This window comes from Peromyscus eremicus, chromosome 16_21 (genome assembly GCF_949786415.1).
Source record: "Peromyscus eremicus chromosome 16_21, PerEre_H2_v1, whole genome shotgun sequence".
In the NCBI taxonomy this organism is placed as follows: Eukaryota; Metazoa; Chordata; class Mammalia; order Rodentia; family Cricetidae; genus Peromyscus; species Peromyscus eremicus.
The window spans coordinates 5,670,765-5,693,214 of record NC_081432.1 but is presented as its reverse complement, the minus strand read 5'-3'; the positions used below and the strand labels follow the sequence as shown (position 1 = coordinate 5,693,214).

General features: G+C 50.8%; 1 protein-coding gene across 1 annotated transcript; it reads left to right on the top strand.

Moving 5' to 3' along the window:
* The first annotated feature begins 4,804 nt into the window (after positions 1 to 4,804).
* Positions 4,805 to 21,151, top strand: Ppil1 (peptidylprolyl isomerase like 1). The gene is made up of 4 exons (XM_059281621.1): positions 4,805 to 5,083; positions 9,104 to 9,258; positions 19,774 to 19,842; positions 20,323 to 21,151. Exons 1-4 carry the CDS (start codon positions 5,028 to 5,030, stop codon positions 20,541 to 20,543), a joined length of 501 nt encoding a protein of 166 aa, XP_059137604.1. The 5' UTR covers positions 4,805 to 5,027; the 3' UTR covers positions 20,544 to 21,151.
* Positions 21,152 to 22,450: the final 1,299 nt, after the last annotated feature.

Here is a 22,450-nt window from a genome sequence, read left to right as displayed (position 1 = left end):
TGAAGCAGGGTAAACCAGAGGAAGGGACTGAAGACTCAGGGCCATCAGGCCACACTCTGCTCTCGCTCCCACGCCGCCACAGACAATTAAATCTCCTCTTTCTCCTGACACCTGCTCCCTTAGCTGACATGCTGAGACTGTCGGAACTGACTTTTTTTTCACCCTTTGAAATTATACCTGCACGAGCTCGAGAGACGGCTCAGCAGTTACGAACCCTGGCTGCTCCTGCAGAGGACTGGGGTTCAGTTCTCAGCACCCACATAATGTCTAGAAACTGTCTGTTACTCCGGTTCCGGGGGATCTGATGCCCCCTCTCACCTCCATGAGCACTGGGCACATGTCAACTCCAGTTCCACTATGAACTAGAAAGAATTTGGGTTAATTTAACAATTTTAATTCATGTTAGCACTTACTTCTAAGGCAGTTTGGTACCAAGGAAACTATAAAAACACAAGCACATGTAGACAGCACACACATGTGCAGAGACAAAGCGCAGTGCACTAAAGCAATCCTTACTCCTAAATCGGCACTTTTTAAACAATCCGAGTTTTCCTAGAATCCTGGTAAAGAACTAACCGTAGAAACGTGAACTTGGAGCCTGAGCTGGTCACTTACAGGCTTAAGGTACAGATGGACATCTGGACAGATGTGTGAGTACAAAACCTGAAGCTCGTCATGTGGACTTAGACAATCCTTCTTCCTGGTCCCAGAGATAAACAGCAGAAGAGGAGATGCCTTCTAGACGGAAATGACTTCCACGATGTCACTTTAGGCCAAAGTTTTTTACTCTTTTAATTAACAGTGAGCTGAACTACCTTCCCGTGCTTGTATGCATGTCTAGAACGGTGAGGGGGAGGGGATAAAAACAGAGATGACTGGGCCAGGCATCATCTGCCTGTCCCGTGCTTTTGCAGGCTATGGGGCCCTTCCTAGACCAGGCTCTGCAGGCCATCCATTGTCAACTGTTAGCCCAGCTGGTCACCAAGGCTCAGGCTGCTATTCAGGTCTGCAAGCATCCCCAGAGACGTTCTCTTCCGGGGTCAGAAGACATTGCGAAGCCAGAGCCATGTTTAAAGACACGGATAATGTAGTAGCTAGGGCTTTAACCTCTTATGGAAATAAGAACATATGGAGTCTAAACTCATCTGTCTTGGCCTTGGAAGTTCTAGAAGCTCCTTCTTCAGAACATCACCTAATGAGAATCCTGAGGAGGAGGCCAGCAGAGTTCCCGCCACTTGGAGCTGTGAAGCTCGGGTGAAGCTGCATTGAAGAGGAAAGGTCCCTTCCCCTAAGGGTATGAGCTTCCCCAAACAGTGCAGGCCAGAGCAGCAGCATCCTTAGACCAAAGGCCGGCAGAGGACGGAGAGCATCTTTAAGATTTTAGTGTCAGGGGGCTGGAGAGATGGCTCAGCGGTTAAGAGAACATCTCGGCACTCAGGAAGCTGAGGCAGGTGAATCTCTGAGTTCGAGGCCAGCCTGGTCTACAGAGCGAGTTCCAGGATAGCCAGGGCTACACAGAGAAACCCATTTCTCAAAAACAAAACAAACAAACACCCCCAAAACAACAACAAAGGAACCAAGATAACACGTAAGCCTTGCATAGCAGGGCAATCCAGCCAAGCAACTTTCAGGGACACGTACCCACAATGCTTCGGATAGAGCCAGGAATGAGCCCCCAAGATGTCAGAGGTGAAAGTGACAGAGACATAGATTGACAATGTCACCTTCAACTGCCCAAATCGGTCCACTAATCTTTTAGAGATTTTGACTCAGGCAAACTCCAGTATTCGTAATGTGGATACAGCAGAGATTTTCAGGCCTAACTAATTTAAAACAGAGTTGGAGATTTTTATAAAGATATTTTTAATGACTGAAGCCGTGAGGATTAAGGGAGCAAGAGAGGCACTGAGAAAGACAGACATATCTAAGCACAAGGATGCTGTTACGTGCTTCCCGAGGGAGAGCAGCTGAAAGACAGCCTGAGATAAGCCGTGCCCAAGGAGGAGGTAGAAGAAGGGAATGAGGGAAGGGGGGCACCAGAGGCAGAGGAAGGGACAAGAGTGTCTACAGGGTAGCCTGCCCGAGTGACCCCCAAAACCTCTGGGGAAAAGCCCCCTGAAGGCCTACTGATGCAGGAGGAGTGTGACTCAGGCTCACCATCAGCTCATCCAACCTCACAAATACACAGAAGGCTGACAGGCCGGCTCACTCAGCACACGCATGGAGCAAAATGTGGGTCAGAAAGGACTGTGGCAGTATGGAGCTGAGCTGAGGGCCTGACCCAACACTCGATTTTTAAGTCAACATGGCTTGCCTTAATATAACACAGTTGTAGAACACATTGAAAATGCTAACACTTTAAAAATGTCTCAAAAACACTTTTAAAAACTTAAAAAAAATAAAATAAAAAAGATAAAAAGCACCTATGATATCAGGCTGTGGAAGCCAGCTGCTTTGATGTTTCAGTGTGAGCTTCTAACATGCTGGGCAAGCGCTCTACCACTGAGCTATAGCCCCTGCCTTTGTGTGTGTGTATATGTTATGGGTGTCAGCTCTTTTCTTCCTTTGTGTAGATCCCTGATTGAACTCAGGTAATTGGGCTTGGCCCAGGCGTCTTTACCCTCTGAGCCATCTCTCCAGCCCAAGATACTGGTTTTTTTTTTTTTGTTTTTTTTTTTGTTTTTTTTTTTTGTTTGTTTGTTTTTTTGTTTTTTGTTTTTTGTTTTTCGAGACAGGGTTTCTCTGTGTAGCTTTGCGCCTTTCCTGGAACTCGCTCTGTAGACCAGGCTGGCCTCGAACTCACAGAGATCCGCCTGGCTCTGCCTCCCAAGTGCTGGGATTAAAGGCATGCGCCACCACTGCCCGGCGAGACTGTTTTTTTAATCATTTCCCTTAATCCTGAAAACGGGATGTCATTCTTGGGGATGGCGAGATGGCTCAGGTGTTAAAAGCACTGCTTTTGCGGAAGGTGCAGTTCCTGTTCCTAACGCCCACATTCCAGCTCAAAACTGCATGTAACTTCAGTTCTAGGGGATCGGGCATGCTCTTCTGGCCTCTGTGGGCTCATGTGTGCCCATGGTGCACATACACACATCCAGGCACACACATACACACCTACACACAGACACAGAAAATAAAAAAATTAAAAGTCACTGTTATTTGTCTAGCCTTTGATGGCGGAGTTCCCCATGAGCTCTTACCCCCAGCTCTGCTGGGCTTATAAGGCTGCTACATTAAAGGTTCAGATTTCTTTTCTGTAATAACTTTTGCTCGATTTTCTTGGGAACTGAAGGATAGGGTTTACATTTGCTGGTTTTGCCTTGTGCAGGACGTGGGCGGGTGGGAGGGAGGATGCATCTTAGAACTGAAAAAACAATGTAAATATTTCCCTACTTCTTTGTTGTTAGTTATGGGATGTTTAATATAAAACATCTATTTCCCTTGTAGCTCACTGAACTTGGAGCAAGCTGATTGGGCTAGACTGGATGGCCAGCCCGCTCCATGGACTCTCGGGTCTATGCTTCCCCAGTGCTGAGGTCACAGGTGCATACCTGCCTGGCATTGCCATGGGTGCTGGGGACCTAAACTCAGGTACTTGGGCAGCAGGCACTTTACCCACTGAGTCCCGTTAGGTAAGCACTCTACCAGCTGGCCTACATCTCCAGCCCCAACACTAGTTCATTCATCCCACCTCTACCCTGTCCTCCCTCTATGCCCCATTCTCGACTCTTCTTCGTGTCTCCTGTCACCCTGAACAACTTTGGGGTGTCAACCTATCGAAAGCTAGTTTTTTTGTTTTGTTTTGTTTGTGTTTGTTTGTTTTGGTTTTTGGTTTTTTGTTTTTGTTTTTGTTTTTTTTTTGGTTTTTCGAGACAGGGTTTCTCTGTGTAGCTTTGCACCTTTCCTGGGACTCACTTGGTAACCCAGGCTGACCTTGAACTCACAGAGATACACCTGGCTCTGCCTCCCGAGTGCTGGGACTAAAGGCGTGCGCCACCACCGCCCGGCTTGGTTTTTTTTGTTTTTTTTTTTTTAAAGATTTATTTATTTATTATGTATACAGTGTTCTGTTTGCACGTATGCCTGCAGGCCAGAAGAGGGAGCCAAATCTCATTACAGATGGTTGTGAGCCACCATGTGGGTGCTGGGAATTGAACTCAGGACCTCTGGAAGAACAGCCAGTGTTCTTAACCTCTGAGCCATCTCTCCAGCCCTGTTTTTTTTTTTTTTTTTTGAGACAGGGTTTCTCTATGTAGCCCTGGCTGTCCTGGATCTCGCTCTATAGACCAGGCTGGCCTCGAACTCACAGAGATCCGCCTGCCTCTACCTCCTGAGCGCTGGGATTAAGGGCATGAGCCACACCACAAGGCCTTGTAATCGTCTTTCCCGGCCTTTTCCTTTTTCCACTCGGTCCTTGCTTTTGGAGTCCGGAGGACCAGATTTGCCACGTGGCACTTAACGGCGGAGTCTGTTTTCACACCTGAAAAACAGGAATACTGTTATTCACAGGATTGCTTTGTGAATAGATGAAATAAGAAAGTGCGCTGGACGTGGTGGTGCACACCTTAAATCCCTGCACTCGGGAGGCACAGGAAGTGAGTTCGAGACCAGCCTGGTCTAATTACTGAGTTCCAGGACAGCCGGGGCTACGTAGTAAGTAGTAAAGCTAGTTTCTGAGCCATCCAAGTCAGGGAACTAAAAAAAATTCAATGTTTGACGATCCCTCCAATCAGAATGAAGACAGTTGTTCCCGCCTTCCGTGCCTAAACAGACCAATCACCGTTCCGGAGCATGGCGCGAATCGCCGCTGAAGGATTTTGCACTAGTCCGCGTCCCCGCCCTGGGGATCTCGTCTTGCAACCCCCTCCCCAGCCTCGAAAAAGATCCTTCATCTTCCTTTCCCCAGCTCCCTAAACCCTATCACCAAAACCGGCTGCTCGGCGGGAACCGGAAGTGTGCGCTCCCGGGGCGGGTCCCCAGTGAACTCCGCCGGAAGTAGCCATTGCTAGCGGACACTTTAGCTCAGCATGGCGGCGATTCCCCCTGACACCTGGCAGCCGCCCAACGTCTACCTGGAGACTAGGTGAGGGTTGGGGGCTGGACTGGCCAAGGAGACGTGGGTTCGTGCCGCAGCGGCCGGGCCAAGAGAGGCCGGCCGGCTGGCACGTGGATGGCACCGGGCTGCGGCCGGGAGTACCCGTGAGTTCTGAAGAGACCTAAGGGGAGCCCCTCCAGCCTCGCGGGAGACCTCTGCGACTTCTGTCTGCTTTCCTTTTTCCACCCGGTTCATTAGTTCATTTATCTGTATCCATCTTCATTCATTCATTCTTTCATTCATTCATTCGTTCACTTACTCTCAACAAGTGTGTGTTGAGTCCACCAGCCATGCACGTAGGACCTGGACTTTTGAGGACACAGAACTAGATAAAACAGTGTATTATGGTGGAGGAGACGGACATGTGAACACTAGGGGAAAAGTAGTGGGGCTGTGTGAACAAATTGCTTTAAAAGAAGAGAAAGACCAATTTTCCCCACCAAGAGTGATCTTGGCGCTTGGGGATATGGCTCAGTTGGTAGAGTGCTGAGCACCCCGTGTGTGGTGTGGTTGGCACATGTCTAAGATCCTACCTCTCTGGAGGTGGAAGCAGGGGGTTCAGAAGTTCTAGTCTGGGTTGGGGGTGGGTAGAATGCTTACCTAGCATCTAGGCCCTGTGTTGAAACTCCAGTTCCCTGGGGTTGTGAGGCATGCCTGCACCTAGGAGATAGAACTCCAGTTCAAGGCCTGCATGGTCTGTATAGCAAGTTCCAGGCCAGCCAGGGCTCCATAGTGAGACAGAAAGAGAAAGAGAGAAGTTTGAAGTCATTCTTGGCTGTGTATCGAGTTCAAGGCTAACCTGGGCTATATGAGACCATGGCTCTAAAAAGGAAAAGTGATCTAACCGTATGATTAAACCACCTTCTGCTAAGTGCCATGCCTCTGGTGTGTGTGATTGCATTCAGTTAAATCTAGCTAGCAGCTCCTATCGTGAAGGCATTGTTACACACACACATACACACACACACACACCCCAGCTTTAACCAGGGAGATGCCACATTTTACAGATTTACCTGTAACCCGAGTTTCATGATGAGTGGAGAGAGCCTTGCTTGGAAGCCTGGTAGCCTGCCTGCTGACTTTAACTCCATCCCTTCCTTGCTCAAAGACGTCTTTCCAGAGCGAGGCCAGAGATCCTGTTCAGAGATTTAAATAGCAAGATAACATACATTCAAACTTTCTAGTGAGGTATACAAGGTGATTTTCCTCCCTAACCTGGCTCTTGCTTACTGGGTTCCCACATGAGCAGCCCGGGGCCAGCCACAGCTTCTGCCCTTGCGGATTTCAGCAAGAGCCGAGGTCTCAGTCCCTTCTGTATTGGCTCATGCTGTCCTTGCTCCAGCTCTGTCTTCAGATCACATTATATGACAAATCCTACTGCTTTTAAGTCCCAGCTTATAATTGTTTTAATCCTCTCAGTATTTAAAAGAATTACATTTATTTCATTACTATATGTGTGTGGGGGTGTATGTGCACACTATGGCACATGTTTGGAGGTCAGAGGACAACTGGAAGAGTCAGTAGTGTTTGTTTTGTTTTGTTTTGGGAGGGTGTTTGTTTTTGTTTTTTGAGACAGGGTTTCTCTGTGTAACAGTCCTGGCTGTCCTGGAACTCACTCTGTAGACCAGGCTGGCCTTGAACTCACAGAGATCCGCCTGCCTCTGCCTCCAAAGTGCTGGGACTAAAGGTGTGCATCACCACTGCCCGGCATCAGTAGTGGTTTTAATCACAAAATACATTGAAAGTTAACTCCAGGTAGTGTAAAAGGTGCGGGGTAAGCCACAAAAACCAATTCCCTTCCGGGAACCACTATTAACAGCTTGTTGGTGGCTGTTCAGATTGCTTTCACATGTATGTTTATCTCAGCAGAGTTGACAGAAAAGCGTGTAGCTGCCCTGTGGTGTGGTAGTTCCAGTGTAGATTATCTCCCTTTTCAAGAGTTTATAAGTTGCTTCTAGTTTTCTTTTCCTCTTTCTTTTTTTTCTTCCTTCCTTCCTTCCTTTCTTTTCTTTTCTTTTCTTTTTTTTTTTTTTTTTTTTTTTGAGACAGGTTTTCTCAATGTAGCCTTGGCTATCTTGGAACTTGCTTTGTAGACCGGGCTGGCCTCGAACTCAGTAGAGATCTTCCTGCCTCTGCCTCCCAAGTGCTCCGGGATTAAAGGCGTGCATCACCACCACCACCACCACCACCACCACCACCACCACCACCACCACCACCACCACCGCCCAGCTTTACTCCTGGTTTTCTTACTGTGGCAGATGATGCATCTGTTGTATCGGGTCATATTTGTACACATAGACTCTGAGGCAACTCTAACGTTTCTTAGAGAACAGATATTTAGAAGGTGAAATTGCTCAGGGACACATTCATTATGTAAGTACTTCATGCCTACCATTCTGTGTCATTTATTATCTTTAAAAACACCTACTAGGGCTGGTAAGATGGCTCAGTGGATACAGGCGTATGTCACCAAGCCTGAGGATGAGATCCCTAGGATCCATGTGGTGGGAGGAGGGGACTGACTCCTGAAAGTCATCCTCTGACCTCCACACCTGTGTCACGCACATTCACAGCCCCCCCCCAGAATAAATAAGTGTAATTAAGAACAGTACCCATCAATACACAAAATCACCAGAATGTAACCTTCCAGGGGAAGAACGCCTCAGACATTGGCTCTCACGGCATGACTAAACCTGTGTTGGCTGGTAGGCACCAGAAAGAGGAATTGCAGGCAGGAAGACTGCCAGAAAAGTGATTTTCTAGTACATTCTACATATATTTATTATGTTTTTGTTTGTTTGTTTGTTTGTTTTTTGAGACAGTTTCCTTGTATAGCCCTGGCTATCCTGGAATTAACTCTGTAGACCAGGCTGGCCTCAAACTCAGATCTGCCTGTCTGCCTCTCGAGTGCAGGGATTAAGAAGGTGTGTGCCACCACTGCCAGCCTCTACTGGAGTGCTCACACTGCTGGGCCCTCTGTGTCTGGGCCATACAGACTCAACGCAGTCCTCAGGTCTCTAGAGCTCAGTGGGTGAGGGCATGTAGCGTGAACCCCCTGCCTCGTCTCCTGCTTGTTCATCCTTAGAGGTACTGGCGGAGAGAATAAAAACATGCACACTGGGTGTGTACCGACATATGCAGTAGCCAGCCTTGGCATTTGTTTTACACACTCTCTCTTCAGATTTTATTTTTATGTGTGTGGATGTGTGCACATGAGTGCAAGTGCCAGCAGCGGCAGATCCCCTGGAGCTGGAGGTACAGGTTGTGGGGAGCCTCCTGACTGAGAGTTAGGAACTGAAGCCGGTCCTCTGTAAGAGCGGTACATGCTCTTAGCAGCTGAGCCATCTCCAGCCCTGTTTGACCCTCTTTTTAACAAACTGCTTTTATTTTTCTATTCAAGTTTGGTTTTAATAGGTGATATATTTACATGATCAAAAAAACCTCATAAAAGTTAGAAAAGGTATTCTTTTTTTTTTTTGAGACAGGGTTTCTCTGTGTATCCCTGGCTGTTCTGGATATCGTTCTATAGACCAGGCTGGCCTCGAACTCACAGAGATCCGCTTGCCTCTGCTTCCCGAGTACTGGGATTAAAGGCATGCGCCACCACCGCCCGGCTTGAAAAGGTATTCTTGAACATCCTGCCTCTTATCTACCCCCCACCCCATGCAAATGTCTGTAAACTCCTCACACTAATTATCCTTTTATTAAATCTAGAGATGACATGTGAGGCCCTTTTCTTTGTTTAGGGTTGGTTTTGGAGCATCAGTGTATGCGCTCAGAATCTTGACTTGTCTATGGTTGTTTTGCTTAGAACGTGTGCCAGAAGCCGTCCTGTGTGTCACACTCAGGTGATTGGCTGTAGCCTTGTGGCTTTCTGAGTTGTTTCTTCTGAGCGTGAGCTCTGGTCACAGTTTGATGCTTCACAAGGCTGAACGACAAAGGTCCTGGTGGTCCCGCGCTGCCCCTTGCTGTGACCTCGCTGACTGCCATTGTCTGTCCCAACTGCAGCATGGGGGTCATTGTGTTGGAGCTGTACTGGAAGCATGCGCCGAAGACCTGCAAGAACTTTGCAGAGCTGGCTCGGCGGGGCTACTACAATGGCACCAAATTCCACAGGATCATCAAGGACTTCATGATCCAGGGCGGTGACCCGACAGGGACAGGTACGGTTAGGCCATCATACATGTTTGGAGTCTCACTCCGTGACAGCTGGGTCACAAGGCAGCCACAACGGCTTTTCCTTTGGCTGGATCCGGTTTGTTTTTCTTTTGAGACAGGGCCTCATAGCTCAGGCTAGCCTCCTACTCACTGAGAATGACCTAATCCTCTGATCTTCCCGCCTTTATTTCCTCAGTGCTGGGATTTCTCTGTGCTGCCATGCTCAGTCAGCTTTGTAGTGCTAGGGACTGAACCCAGGGCTTCCGGTACACTGGGCAAGCGCTCTGCCAGCTGAGCTGCATGGGTAGCAACACCCTCCCTCCCCAAAAAAAGAAAAAGCACTCTGCCAGCCGAGCTGCATCAGTAACAACACCCCCACACACACACAAAAAAAGCTGCCAACTGAACTACATTGGTAGCCAGCCCCCCCACCATCTCTCTCAGCTAGGGTCGCCCAGGTTGTCCTTGAACTCCTGGCCTCCTGCTTCCACCTCCCACATGTTGGATTACGGCACACCCTGGCTCTGGTTCATTGAGTTCGCTGATAGCTGCTGCCTTGCTCAGGGTCACGTGTGTAACTTGCTGGAGAGTAAGCTTCAGTCCTAAGCATGATAGTGATGTGCAGCTGGATCAGTCAGAAGTGAAAAAAGACAGCCCCAGGTCTTGGAAAATAAAGTTTTGAGTTCCTCTATTAACTCGTCCATCTGACAGATGTTGAGCACCTGCTTTTTGTCAGCGACTCTAAGCTCTAGGGCAAAGAGACAAACGCTTGCTCTCAGAAAAGCAGGGGAGGGTATGAGGATCCTGTTGTAGAAAAACCAGAAAAGGCCTCCATGGGATGCTGCTGGAGCCTTGACATGGGGGTGGAGCCCAGGGGGCCTGAGGCAGAGCCTGTGTAGACCTTCCAGAAGGAAGAGTAGACGGCCTCCTGAGGGGGGTCACAGCCACTGCTGTGTTGTGAGCAAAGTGGCAGGATCGGGCCTATGTGTTCAGAGGTCTCTGGCTGCTGCTTGGAGATTAGAGGGAAGGGCGGGAATTAGCGCACATTTCAATCCCAGCACTTGGGAGGCAGAGTCAGACAGATCTCTCAGTTCCAGGCCAGCCTGGAATACAAAGTTCCAGGACAGCCGGGGCTGTTTTACAGAGAAACCCTGTCTTTAAAACAACAACAACAACAACCAAATAAAAAAGATTAAAAAAAAAAGAATGCAGGCCGGGATCCCCATGCAGGCGAGAAGTACATGGTAGAGTAGGCTGCTCATGAGAAGTGGTGACATTCCTGCTCCTGGGTGAGCGTGCAGGCGTGCTCCAGGCCCTGGGGATCCGGGCACTCTACCGTCTGAGCTGTGTCCCCAGCCCGACAAGTTGTCTTTTTCGAGGATTTGCTGGCAGACTGAAGAGATGGTGTGAGAGCAGATGGTGGAGGGTGCGTCTGAGGCCTTTGACTGACAGTGAAAGGGAGCTGAGCGTGGAGGGCCGGGTGTGCAGCAGGAAGTCACAGCTTGATCTTTGTGAAGAGTCTGGTGGAAATGCTCCAGAACCCTTAAGGATAATATGAAATGCATGTGGGGCTAAGGGGACATCTGGCAGGGAGATAGGAACTGGGAGTTCTAGGTACTTGGATAACAGTTTGGTCTTTGTGTGTGTTGGGGGAGGTTCGTATGTGCATGCATATGGACGTCACAGGCCGACATCTGGTGTCTCCCTGGAGTGTGCATCACCGTTTTCTGTAAGGGGCTGTTGTGGGATATTGGTACACTGTATGAAGTGTGTTGCTGTGGTTGGTATAATAAAAAGCTGAACAGCCAATAGCTAGGCAGGAGAATAGAGGCGGGACTTCCAGGCAGAGAGGGAACTCTGGGAAGAAGAAAGGCAGTCACTAGCCAGACGCAGAGGAAGCAGGATGGTCAGTGAGGTAACAAGCCACTTAGCAGAATGTAGATTAAAAAAATACGGGTTAATTTAAGTTATAAGAACTAGTTGGGAAAGAGCCTAAGCTAAGGTCAAGCTTTCATAATTAATAAGTCTGTGTCGTTATTTGCTCCCAGTGATGGGGTGACGAATCTGTGTCACCATGCCTGGCTTTTCCATGCTAAGGATCCCAGGTCTTCAGGTATCTACAGCAGGTACTTTGCTGGCTCAGACACCACCCCCCTTTAGTAAGGTGGGGTCTCATGTAGCCCAGGCTTGCCTTGACTCACTGCGTCGCCAATGATGGCTTTGAACTTTTCTGAACCCCAGCCTCCACCTTCGGAGTGCGGTGGTCACAGGTGTGCGCCACTGCCCAGCGTGAAGGGCTTTCTTTCCTAGTGAACCCGGGAGAGCATGTGTGTGCTCTTTCCAGAGCCCTTGCTCAGTCTGCGTTCGCCCTGCTGACTTGGCTCTTAAAGAAGCGTGGTTCTGCCGGGCGGTGGTGGCGCACGCCTTTAATCCCAGCACTCGGGAGGCAGAGCCAGGCGGATCTCTGTGAGTTCGAGGCCAACCTGGGCTACCAAGTGAGTTCCAGGAAAGGCGCAAAGCTACACAGAGAAACCCTGTCTCAAAACCAAAAAAAAAAAAGAAAAAAAGAAGCGTGGTTCTCCCCGCACCTTGACTGTTCCCTTCGTGACTGGAGGCATTCCGTTCCTCTCCACGTCTGCACTTCAGGAGAGCAGAGTGTAGGAAAGCGGGAGGGACCGCTCAGAAGCGTGGATCCTAAAGATTTCTCCCTGTGTTGGCTTGTCTCCCACCCCGCCTTGCAGAGAAGAGCCGTCCTCACTTCAGGAGGCTGTCTCTCTAGAGCTTTCTTCCAGCGACTAAACTAAAGCCAGGTGGGATAGATAACCAGCTAAACAGAAATAAGTTCAGAACAATGGGATGTGTGTTACGTTTAATTCTGTGTCTAGTTAACGGAGAAACTGACTCCCTCATATGCAGCGTGAGGAGGCAGTTAGTACTTAGCAATTTTCTGTTCATTCTCAGTCTCCCACCTTAAATTTTTTTTTAAAGTTTAAAAAAATTTTATTCATGATAATTTTTAAAAATTATTATTTTATGTGTATGAGTTTCACCTGCATGTATGTCTCTGCATCAGGTGCCTGGTTGCTGTTCATGAAGGCCAAAATCCCCTGCAACTGGAGTTACAGTTTTGAGCTGCCATGTGGGTGCTGGGAATAGAACCCGGGTCCTCTGGAAGAGCAGCCAGTGCTCTTAATGGCTGAGCCATTTCTCCAGCCCCAAAGAGTATTTTTTTTAAATGTATATGTGTGTGTCTCTGAATATATATATATGTATGTGCACCATGTGAGTACAGTGCCCACAGAGGCCAGAAGGGCGTGTCAGATCCCCTGGAACTGGATTACAGGCAGTTGTGAGCCTCCTGATGGCGGTACTGAAAACTTATCCAGGTCCTCTGGAAGAGTGGAAGTGTTCTTAACCACTAACCACTGAGCCACATCTCCTCACACCCTAACTTTTTTTTTTTTTTTTTTTAAGATTTATTTATTATGTATACAGCACGTATGACTGCAGGCCAGAAGAGGGCACCAGATCTCATTACAGATGGTTGTGAGCCACCATGTGGTTGCTGGGAATTGAACTCAGGACCTCTGGAAGAGCAACCAGTGCTCTTAACCTCTGAGCCATCTCTCCAGCCTATCACATCCTAATTTTTATTGTTGGTTTTGTTTTCTCCTTTACATCCAAAACAAACCTGTGGGGACTGCATTTTGGTGGATTTGGTACTCAGCCACTCCATTATTTTAACGAGGACTGGGGGCAGTGTTTCTTTTTTCAAATACTGTGTGTGTGTGTGTGTGTGTTGGGGTCAGGGGACTTTTCTGGAGCTGATTCTCATCTTCTCCCATATTTTGTGTGTGTGTGTGTGTGTGTGTGTGTGTGTGTGTGTGTTGGGGTCAGGGGACTTTTCTGGAGCTGATTCTCATCTTCTCCCTTGGGCAGTTCTCTCTCATTTCTACTGCACAGCCTTCTTGGGGCAGCTGGCCTGGAAGCTTCTAGCAGGTTCTTCTGCATCCCATCTTGCTGTGAGAGTGTTGGGATTACAGATTCATTTCACCACAGCAGTTGTGAACTCAGGTTCTGAACAGCAGGGACTGACCTCAGGTCAGCAGACTTGCATGGCAAGGCTTTTTCCCGGCTGAGCCATCTCTGGCCAGGGTTCCATCTCTTGTTTTTTTTTTTTTTTTGTTTTGTTTTTTTGCAAGGACTGAGGGTCTTCTATTTTTGGGTTTGGTCCTGTTTCAGATTCTGCCTCTTGCCTTTGTACTTAAAAAAAGGCCTTAAGCATGAATAGTGTTATAGCGGAGCCGTATTCATCCCCTCAGATCTGTTAGTCTGGTCGTAGCCTTCTGGTTTGAATGCAGCTTTGGGAAATCCAAGGCCAGATGTGCTCCCCCAGTCCAGGGACGGAGCAGCCTGCCTTGCGTGCTGTGTTCCAGGGGCTGCTGTGGCGTGCCCTTTCTCTTCCCTGTCTGTCGCATTTCCTGCGGTCAGTGAGATGGATGGTTTCTCCCTGTTCCCTGCCTTCGCTGAAACCCTCTCGGCCCTTCCCTCTGTCCTACTCAGTGGTCAGCTGGGTCTGTTCTGGACCTGTTCACTGCTCAGTAGCTGTGTCAACGCTATCGATGTCATTCGGGTCCCAGTCCGTGTCCTCAGCCCAGCTGTGTCTTCACCTCACTGCTCATGATCTTCGACCGAGCCTCTGGCTTCCTGGGGTCTCACTGGGGTCGGCAGGGCCCTTCATGTCCCGAGGGCCTCCGAGGGACGCCTTCGTCCCCTGTTGTCCTTGCATTGGCGGGGTCTGTCCCGTACTGCCCACGCATTTCTGTGGACGCTGGCGTCGGCACAGGTGTTTTTGTTCGGGTGCGGTGTAAGCAGATTCCTGTTAGGTTTCCGAGTTTATGTGGGCCGGTGTCTGCCCCACTGCAGATTCGAGCTTGCTGGCTCTCCACAGCATCCCATCCTAAAGAGGAACTGGGGCTTCCGTGTGGGAAGGCTAGCCTCTCTTTTGTCTTCTCAGGTTCCAGTAAATTCAGTCCCAGGGCTCCTCTGTCCTCACCCCAAGTGTGACCCTGGAAGGTAGCCAGTCCTGCCCCACCTGTTGTGTGGTGTGTCAGGGCTGCTGCCCTCGGCCTCTTCCTGGCACCCTCTGTTGGCTTTTCAGAATTGCAGCCTGTGGCACTTCTCAGGGCCGGGCTCAGCTCTGTCTTCCAGGCTGTGCAGGGAGAAGAGTCTTTCTTTCCTTGGCCATTTCTTCAGAATTGTAAAGATACTTGTTTTCTCATTATTTAAGAGGGTCTCACTCTGTAGCCCTGGCTGGCCTGGGACTCACAGATCTCCCCTCTCTGCTCTCGAGTGCTGGGGCTAAAGGTGTGCTCTACCACACCAGGCTGTTCGTTGCCCTTTAGTTTCGCCCTTGGAAAACCTTCGTGTCCTGTTCATCACTGGATATTGAGGCGAGGCAGGACTAATGCAGACATCTGTGTCCGTCCTTCCTGACTTCTCTCCCTTTTTTTATTTTTTATTTTTGAAACATGGTCTCACTGTATGTTCCTGCCTGTCCTGGAACTCACTCTGTAGCCCAGGCTAGTCTCGAACTCACAGAGATCCACCTGCTCTTCCTCCCGAGTGCTGGGATTACAGGCATGCTCCACCATGCCCCGCTCCTCTCCCTTTCATGGCTATAATGAAATGACTGTTAATCTGTAACACCAGTGTGCCCAGAGCCCCTGCTCGCTGAAGGGGAAGTGGCCTCAGAAATGAACTGTTGGCACAGCGTGCCTGGGCCTCTGTACTCACTCTGCTGTCTTTTCTAATGTCACATTTCCATGATGTACTTTTAATGAAATTGAAGCACTCCCAAGATTTCCAATAATGCCGCAGGCTCAAGTATAACAAATGTCTGCGCAGCCTGCCAGCGGGTCTGTGGGGAAGCAAGCAGGAGGCTGCCCTCCTAGGCACTAGACCCCGCCCGCCAGCTGACGAAGAGACGTTTTTGGCTAACTGTCGCAGGTAGATAGCAGGTAACATTGTAGGTTCTCAGCAAGTTGGGTGTTCCTTCTCCGTTCCTGCTGCACGCAGCCTGGCTCCTCAGAAGCCTCCCTTCCCAGCCTTCCTCACGCCTGTCCTTGTCAGATGCGTTCTCAGCTCAGATGCGCCTGACTTCCTGCGTTTCACTCTGAGCCACCCCCCCCCCACACACACACACCTTACACTCTGCCCACACTGAAATGACTACATCAGCCCTTTCCTCGGCTTTTACCTGATTCCCTCACCTCCGGTTAGGTCCCGAGATCCTGCCGAGCTCGTCTGTGAGGCCATCTTGCTCCGCTCTTGGCCTTGACTAGTTGCACAGGTTGTCCTGTGAGCAGCCTCCCACTGATGTCATCTCTTCTTGGTGGCCCCAGGAACACCTGAAGTTTGTCTTGTGGAACGGAAAGCCATTGTCAATTTTATTCATTTAGCGAATATTTGCCAAGAGTCTGCTGGGTATCGTGCACATTCCAGGGCCTGTGAGGAGCGGTAAAGCACGGAAGCCAAGGCAGTGTCTTTCCTCATGGAGCTCCCAGCTCCGCAGGAAACAAGCTGTCATGTTAAGAAACAGGAAAGTGGTGACATCGTGAGTGTGCAACTTTGTGCTGGCATTCTACAGTTTGAGTGTGAGGCAAGTTGGATAATTTATAGTGAGGGGACTGGTCCGATGGAGCAGGGTTGGAGAGGAGGCCTTGTGGATGAGCCTTGAAGGAATCGTAGGCCTTGACTCTTGGAAGCCGAGGGCGGAGCGCTTTGATACGATTGCATGGAGGAGAGCCTGCCGTCCCGGGAGTCGTCCCGGCTTACTTGCTTCGCTGGTCCTGGGACGGAACCCAGCCAACTGTTCACTCTTGAGACTGGAGTTGGAGGACTCTGAGGCCTGAGTCACACGTCTCTGACCTGCGTGTATAGACAGCAGGAGAGGAGCAGTTTGGGCAGATTGATCACCTGTGGCAAAAGGCATGGGGTCAGGGTCAGATGGGGCCGGTTAATGCAGATCCCACCAGCCAAGGGTGCTGATTTGATCCAGCATGATCGGATTTAATTTGGCACTGGGGGCCCTTGTGACTGGAGTAAGAAGGAAAATGCCTGAGAAGCTGAGCCCAGCTGGCGAGGTAGGGTCACATCCAGGCGCCAGGCAGGGATGTGGGGTCCAGTGTTAGACCCGAGTCCTGCCTCACAGCCACGGGTCACATATGTACAGCGTAGGTGACTTTGCAGAGCTCTTGTCAGGAGGTGAGGAGCATGGCTGTCCATTCCTCCTGGGGTTATTGTGGAGCAGTGTGAGCTCGTGCTGGTGACGTGGTTGGCAAAGGCTTGCCACAGGAACAGTGCAAAAGAGGATTTACTTCGGTTAAGTCACTTAGCATTTCACGGGTACCTGCTAGACTCCTTCTGTGGCCCAGCTGCTGGGGCTGGGGTCCAGCAGGGAGAGGCTCTAACGAGAAGGTGGACCGTCAGGTCAGGACAGGTGACCTGCAAACAGTGACGGTAGGGGAGAGAGCAGAGTGTCTGTCTGCCCCTTGGTGTTATCAGCTGAGGCTGGACAGCTCTGATGTGAGCTAGGCTGGCACCAAGGGATGTTTAGCAGCCGGCCTGGCCTGGCATCTACCCACTAGATAGTAGACCCTTCAGTTCTGACAACCAAAAATGTCCCTGACATTACCCAGTGTCGCCAGGGCCACAACCAACCCCTCTTGAAAACTGCTGGGCTGGTGCACATAGGAAAGGCTGGTAAGGTGGAGTAGAGCTGAGTGCCAGAGTCGGGCAGGGACACTGGACAGTGGGCAGAGGCCTGGAGCAGGGTGCTCACCACAGCAAGGCAGGGGAAGAGGGGACAGTGACCACAGCGTGTCCTCTGGGGTGGGGTGTGGTGGGGTGGGGTGGGGTGTGGTGGGGTGTGGTGGAATGCACATGGAGGATTTCAAGCAGCCGCTGCGGGTCCTTCAGCTGCTCCATGAAGAGGATGCCTGCGAAGAGGAGCGGGGCTGGAAGGCAGAGCTGGCGGCCCTGGCTGGCGGAGCTGAGATCGTTGTAGTTTGGACCAGGGTGAAGACAACTGTGTTAGTTTTGATCCCTGGAAAGCAGATACCCAGGCTGTTAGGTGTTCAGAGATTGACTGGGGGAGAGAACCAGGGGGAAGAAGAGCGTTCTCAGGCCTGTCCCCTGAGAAAGAAGGCACCGGTGGAGAAGGAGCTGCCAGGGAGGGGGAGCCCCGGGGCAGTCTTGGAAAAGGGTGACACCAGCTGTGAGAGGCTGCTGGGGACCCAGGGAGGCCTGAGGGCTCAGTGGAGCTGTGGGATGAGTATGTGTGGACAGAATGAGGATGGTGCCCCTACCTCTCAGACCCCACCCAGATCAGAGTAAGGAGATAAAGCAGCTGTCCAGTGAAGGGGACCCGGGACATAGACTAAGGAAATATTAATGGTGTGCAGACAGGAAGAGGAAACTGAGGCAGAAAGGTTATAGCTGTGGGCTTCCACAGGTGTGGCCTTGGGTACATGGCGAGAATCTGACAACAGTTCAGAAGGAGCAGCAGTAACAGGAGGAAGTGAGGGAGAAGTGACTGGGAGGAAGAAGAACCAGGAGAGCCAGGAATGGTGGAGGAAGGGATCGGGCCAGGCTGACTGCTGGCCTCTGTAGGTGGTGACTGTCCCCGCTGTCCCTGGTTAGTGGGCTCAGCACCCCTGTAGCTTCTGTGCTGGCTTCCTGTGAGAGGGCCTCTGCCCTGCCATTCCTAAGTGGCCATGTCCTCAGGTAGCTCAGCCTTGGCACTAAGTCACTAACATGGCGGCCATTGTGTCTGTGTTGTCTCCCCCACTGTAAACTCTCCTGAGGAAAGCGGTGTCCTCACTGGTCCTCTTCCCAGCACAGCTGTCAGGGCTGAGCTCCCTGTACCTCTCTGTATGCCACCCTTAGCTTTTGGCCTTCGGTCTTGAACTTGTGTCTTACACTTTCAAGAGGGCTGCAGCTGCCGTTGAAGGAAGATGAGAGAAGACTACCAGGAGTGCAGAGGAGAGAGCTCGTCTGTGTTTATACGGAAAGTGCTGCCTTCTTGGGAGTGTGACCTGGCAGCCTTGTTTATGTTGTAAGACAGAGCTGGGCCATGGGCGTCAGCTGGCTGCAGAGGAACTGCCCTGTACCTGTCTTTGAGGCCGGGGAAGGTGGGGAGAAAGTGCTGGGGATGCCCAGGGGTCAGTGACCTGAAGTGTCCGTTGGAGGCTTTATTGGTCAGCTGACTAGGTGTCGGGTGCCCATGTGGTCCTCCTTATGGGCTCCTGCCCACCATGGTTCCTTTTGGCTGGATACGAATCTGCTGCCTGTCATGGGCGGGATGGGGACAAGTAGCACCAAGCATAATAACCGTTGTCATCCCACGCTTCTTGTGTTGTGCCTTAGACATCAGTCTGTTCCTCTCCAGGGTTTCGGGGGGTGGGGGGATGCTGGGGAGTCTTGGAGATAGCTTTGTTTATTTACTTATTTATTTGTTTGTTTATTTGTTCTCTGGCTGAGACAGCGAGAAAGGTGATTTATTGCACACGAGTTAGAGTTGGCCACAGGTGAGGCCAACACTGGTCCAGAATGCCATAGGTCCGGGCCTGTTGTGGTGGTAAAGCCGTCAGTCTCCCAGGTGGTCTCAGGGAGCAGATGGTGAGTTCCAGAGCACTGAGACTTACTACCCACAGTAGCACACCGGCCAACTTGTACCAGTGTCCTGGCCTTCGGTATCTCTATTTTTTGGTTTTTTGGTTTTTCGAGACAGGGTTTCTCTGTGTAGCCCTGGCTGTCCTGGATCTCACTCTGTAGACCAGGCTGGTCTCAAACTCACAGAGATTTGCCTGCCTCTGCCTCCGGGTACTGGAATTAAAGGCGTGCCCTGCTGCCGCTACACCCCCATCTCTGCTCCTCAGCCTCTGTGGGTGCACAAGCTCGTTTACCTGCATTTGTCTGCAGTGGGCACTGGGCTCGGGGCCTGGGCACTCTTGCTGGACTGCTCAGAAGCGTGTTCCCTGTTGGGCCGTGAGTGGAGGTTTCCTGTAGAGGTTGGACACGCTGGTGCCACTGCCCTGTGGATGCTGTTCTGTGCTTCCTGCGTGTTGACAGTGAACATTGACTTCATGAGCAAATGTTACTGTCTTCCCTGCATGCAGCCAGTGACTGGAACATGGTAACGTGTCTACTGGCGGCTGGGGTGCGCGCTGCCTGAGACAGCCCTGTACTCTGGAGACTTGTTCGACCCCTGAGACAGCCCTGTACTCTGGAGACTTGTTCGACCCCTGAGACAGCCCTGTACTCTGGAGACTTGTTCGACCCCTGAGACAGCCCTGTACTCTGGAGACTTGTTCGACCCCTGAGACAGCCCTGTACTCTGGAGACTTGTTCGACCCCTGAGACAGCCCTGTACTCTGGAGACTTGTTCGACCCCAGGCTCTTCCTCTGAGGCAGACTGTGGGACTGGCCGGTTCACTACTTGTCTTCTGGTTGGACAGGTCGAGGAGGCGCATCTATCTACGGCAAACAGTTTGAGGATGAACTTCATCCGGACCTGAAGTTCACTGGTAAGTGTGTGGTCTGGCTGGATGGGCAGGAGGGAGAACGCACACTGAAGCTTGCTTTTTTGGCCGTGATTCAAGGTGTGTGCCTGACACCTGGCATGTTGCCAGACAGCTGCCCGCCATGGCGCCACAGAGTGCCCTGGCAGATGAAAGAAAACAGCGCCTCTTGAGAGTCCTTGGCAATTCTGAGTGCTGGTCTGTGTGCTGGACTCTACCCACTTGTTAAATGTCATGAAATAAAGGCTCTCTGATGCTTCCTCAGCGCAAAGCAAGGCCTTGCTGGGCTCTGGAGAGGAATGAGTAACGTGGGCCAGTGGTTAGTGAGGAGCGGCACAAGTGAAGCTGGAGAGAGGTGGAGGCAGAGGCATTGAGGCTTTGGGGGTGCAGGCAGAGTCCGCCCTGCACTCTATCCACTGAGAGTGTTGCCACTCTGCTGGACTGAGGGTCAGGGTTCACGTTCTTCTCTCTTCTCATCTCCCCCAGGGGCTGGGATTCTTGCAATGGCCAATGCAGGACCAGACACCAATGGCAGCCAGTTCTTCGTGACCCTCGCTCCCACCCAGTGGCTGGACGGCAAACACACCATCTTTGGCCGAGTGTGCCAGGGCATAGGGATGGTGAATCGAGTGGGCATGGTGGAGACAAACTCCCAGGACCGTCCCGTGGATGACGTGAAGATCCTTAAGGCATACCCTTCTGGGTAGATGGGATGCTGTCTCGGGCACACCCAGGTCTTCTAAGATGGTCCCAGGGAGCCGTCTTCCGATGCCATAGTGTGCCTTGTATCAGTGTCATGCATACCTACTCTTGACACCCTCAGAACAAAAGGAAGCCGAGGGGTCGTCTTTGGGGGCATTTGTGTTCCGGCCAACAGTCACAGACTTGAGAAGCAGGCGGTGTTGATGAGGCGTTAACTGCACAGCCCTTTCAGCCTCCGACGTGTGCTCTTCCAGGAATATACACGCTCTCTATTTTCCCACAGAGCCTGAGCATCAACACCGCCGCTTCTGACACTAAACATCCCACGCAAAGCCATATTGAATTTTTGCCAAATGAAAAATGCATCCAGCAATCAAGTTGCTAAGGAGGTGTCAAGTGGGGAATGCTAATGTGTAATGATTGAGAAATGGATCTTGGAAGAGGAAGCAGGAGCGCTGACCATTTGCCCCCGGGAAGGACTGGCAGTCCTGAGCACAAGGCCAGTCCTTCAAGAGTCTCGCTCACATGCAGTGACACGCAGGGCTTTAGAGAGAGTAGGTAAGAGGTTTTTATACATGACATCTTTTTTTTTTTTTTCTGGATGTGCAGGGAGTGTGGGGCTGAGAAGAAGGATGTTAATACCTATGTAATACATAGAAATTTCCAGAATAAAGTACCATTGGTGGTCGAAATCAGTGCTGTGGTCTTGGTATTCTTCTAGATTCCTGCCCTGCCCCCCCCCCCCCTTGAGACAGGGTGTCAGTGTGTAGCACTTGCTGGCCTTAACTTACTATAGAGACCAGGCTGGCCTTGAACTGAGAACACTTTAGTCCTAAGTGCTGGCACTAAAGGCACACTCTTGGCCATTTTAATCTTGGTGGTGGGGAGGAGTGCTGTGGCATTCCTGTCTTCAGGATTCACTCTGCTGGGTTTGTGAGTCTCCATCCGGCTTTCCCAAGCTTCTACTTGAGAGGCAGAACTAGAGAAAGACATGTGTGATGTCTACTAGTGTCCTGACGGAAGGGTGAGCTAACGGTGAACCGGATGTGTTTTAGTTGGCCCTTCTACTGCTGTGATGGAACACCGACCAGAAGCAGCCCGGGGAAGGAAAGAGTTATTTCATCTTCCAATCCCAGGTCACAGCCCATCATCCAGGGAAGACAGGACAGGAGGAACTCAAGACAAGCACTAAAGTGGCGACCGTGGAGAGATGCTACTTACCGGCTTGCCTCCCTGGCTTCTCAGCTACCTTCCCCCCCACCCCCCCTCAAGTCAAGGTTTCTCTGTGTATCTCTGACTGTCCTGGAACTCACTCTGTAGACCAGGCTGGCCTTGAACTCACAGAGATCCGCCTGTCTCTGCCTCTCAAGTGCTGGGATTAAAGGCGAGCATCACCACTGCCCGGCTCAGCTACCTTAAATAACCCAGGCCCACTGCCGTGGGATGGCACGGCCCACAGTTGTCTGTGCCCTCCTATATCAGTTAACAATCAAGAAAACGCCCCCAGGCCAGATGAAGGCAGTTCCTAGGGTAAGTTTTCTCTTCCCCTGGTGTGTCAAGGTGATTAGCTCTCACAAGGTGGATATGCTAAGGAACACAATCGGCTGTGTTGCTGTGGGCCTGAGGCAGCGGACTGTGTGGCTTTGCTTCCTTACAGGGGGAGCCTCTTAAGGGACCACACGCCTGTATGTCATCGCCATACCTTTTGAGAAGTGACCAGAGGTTCCACAAGCCTTCACCTTCAAGCTCCTTCTTCTCTCAGCAACGAAAAAAACCTTGCGTCGTACGGAAGTTAGCCACCATATAGGTCCAGGAAAGGCTCGACTTTACTGTCTTCCAGTTGTCCAGGGTTAAAGCACTGCATTAAATGTGTAAGGTCTCATCTGCATGGATTTGAGTACAGAAACTAAGA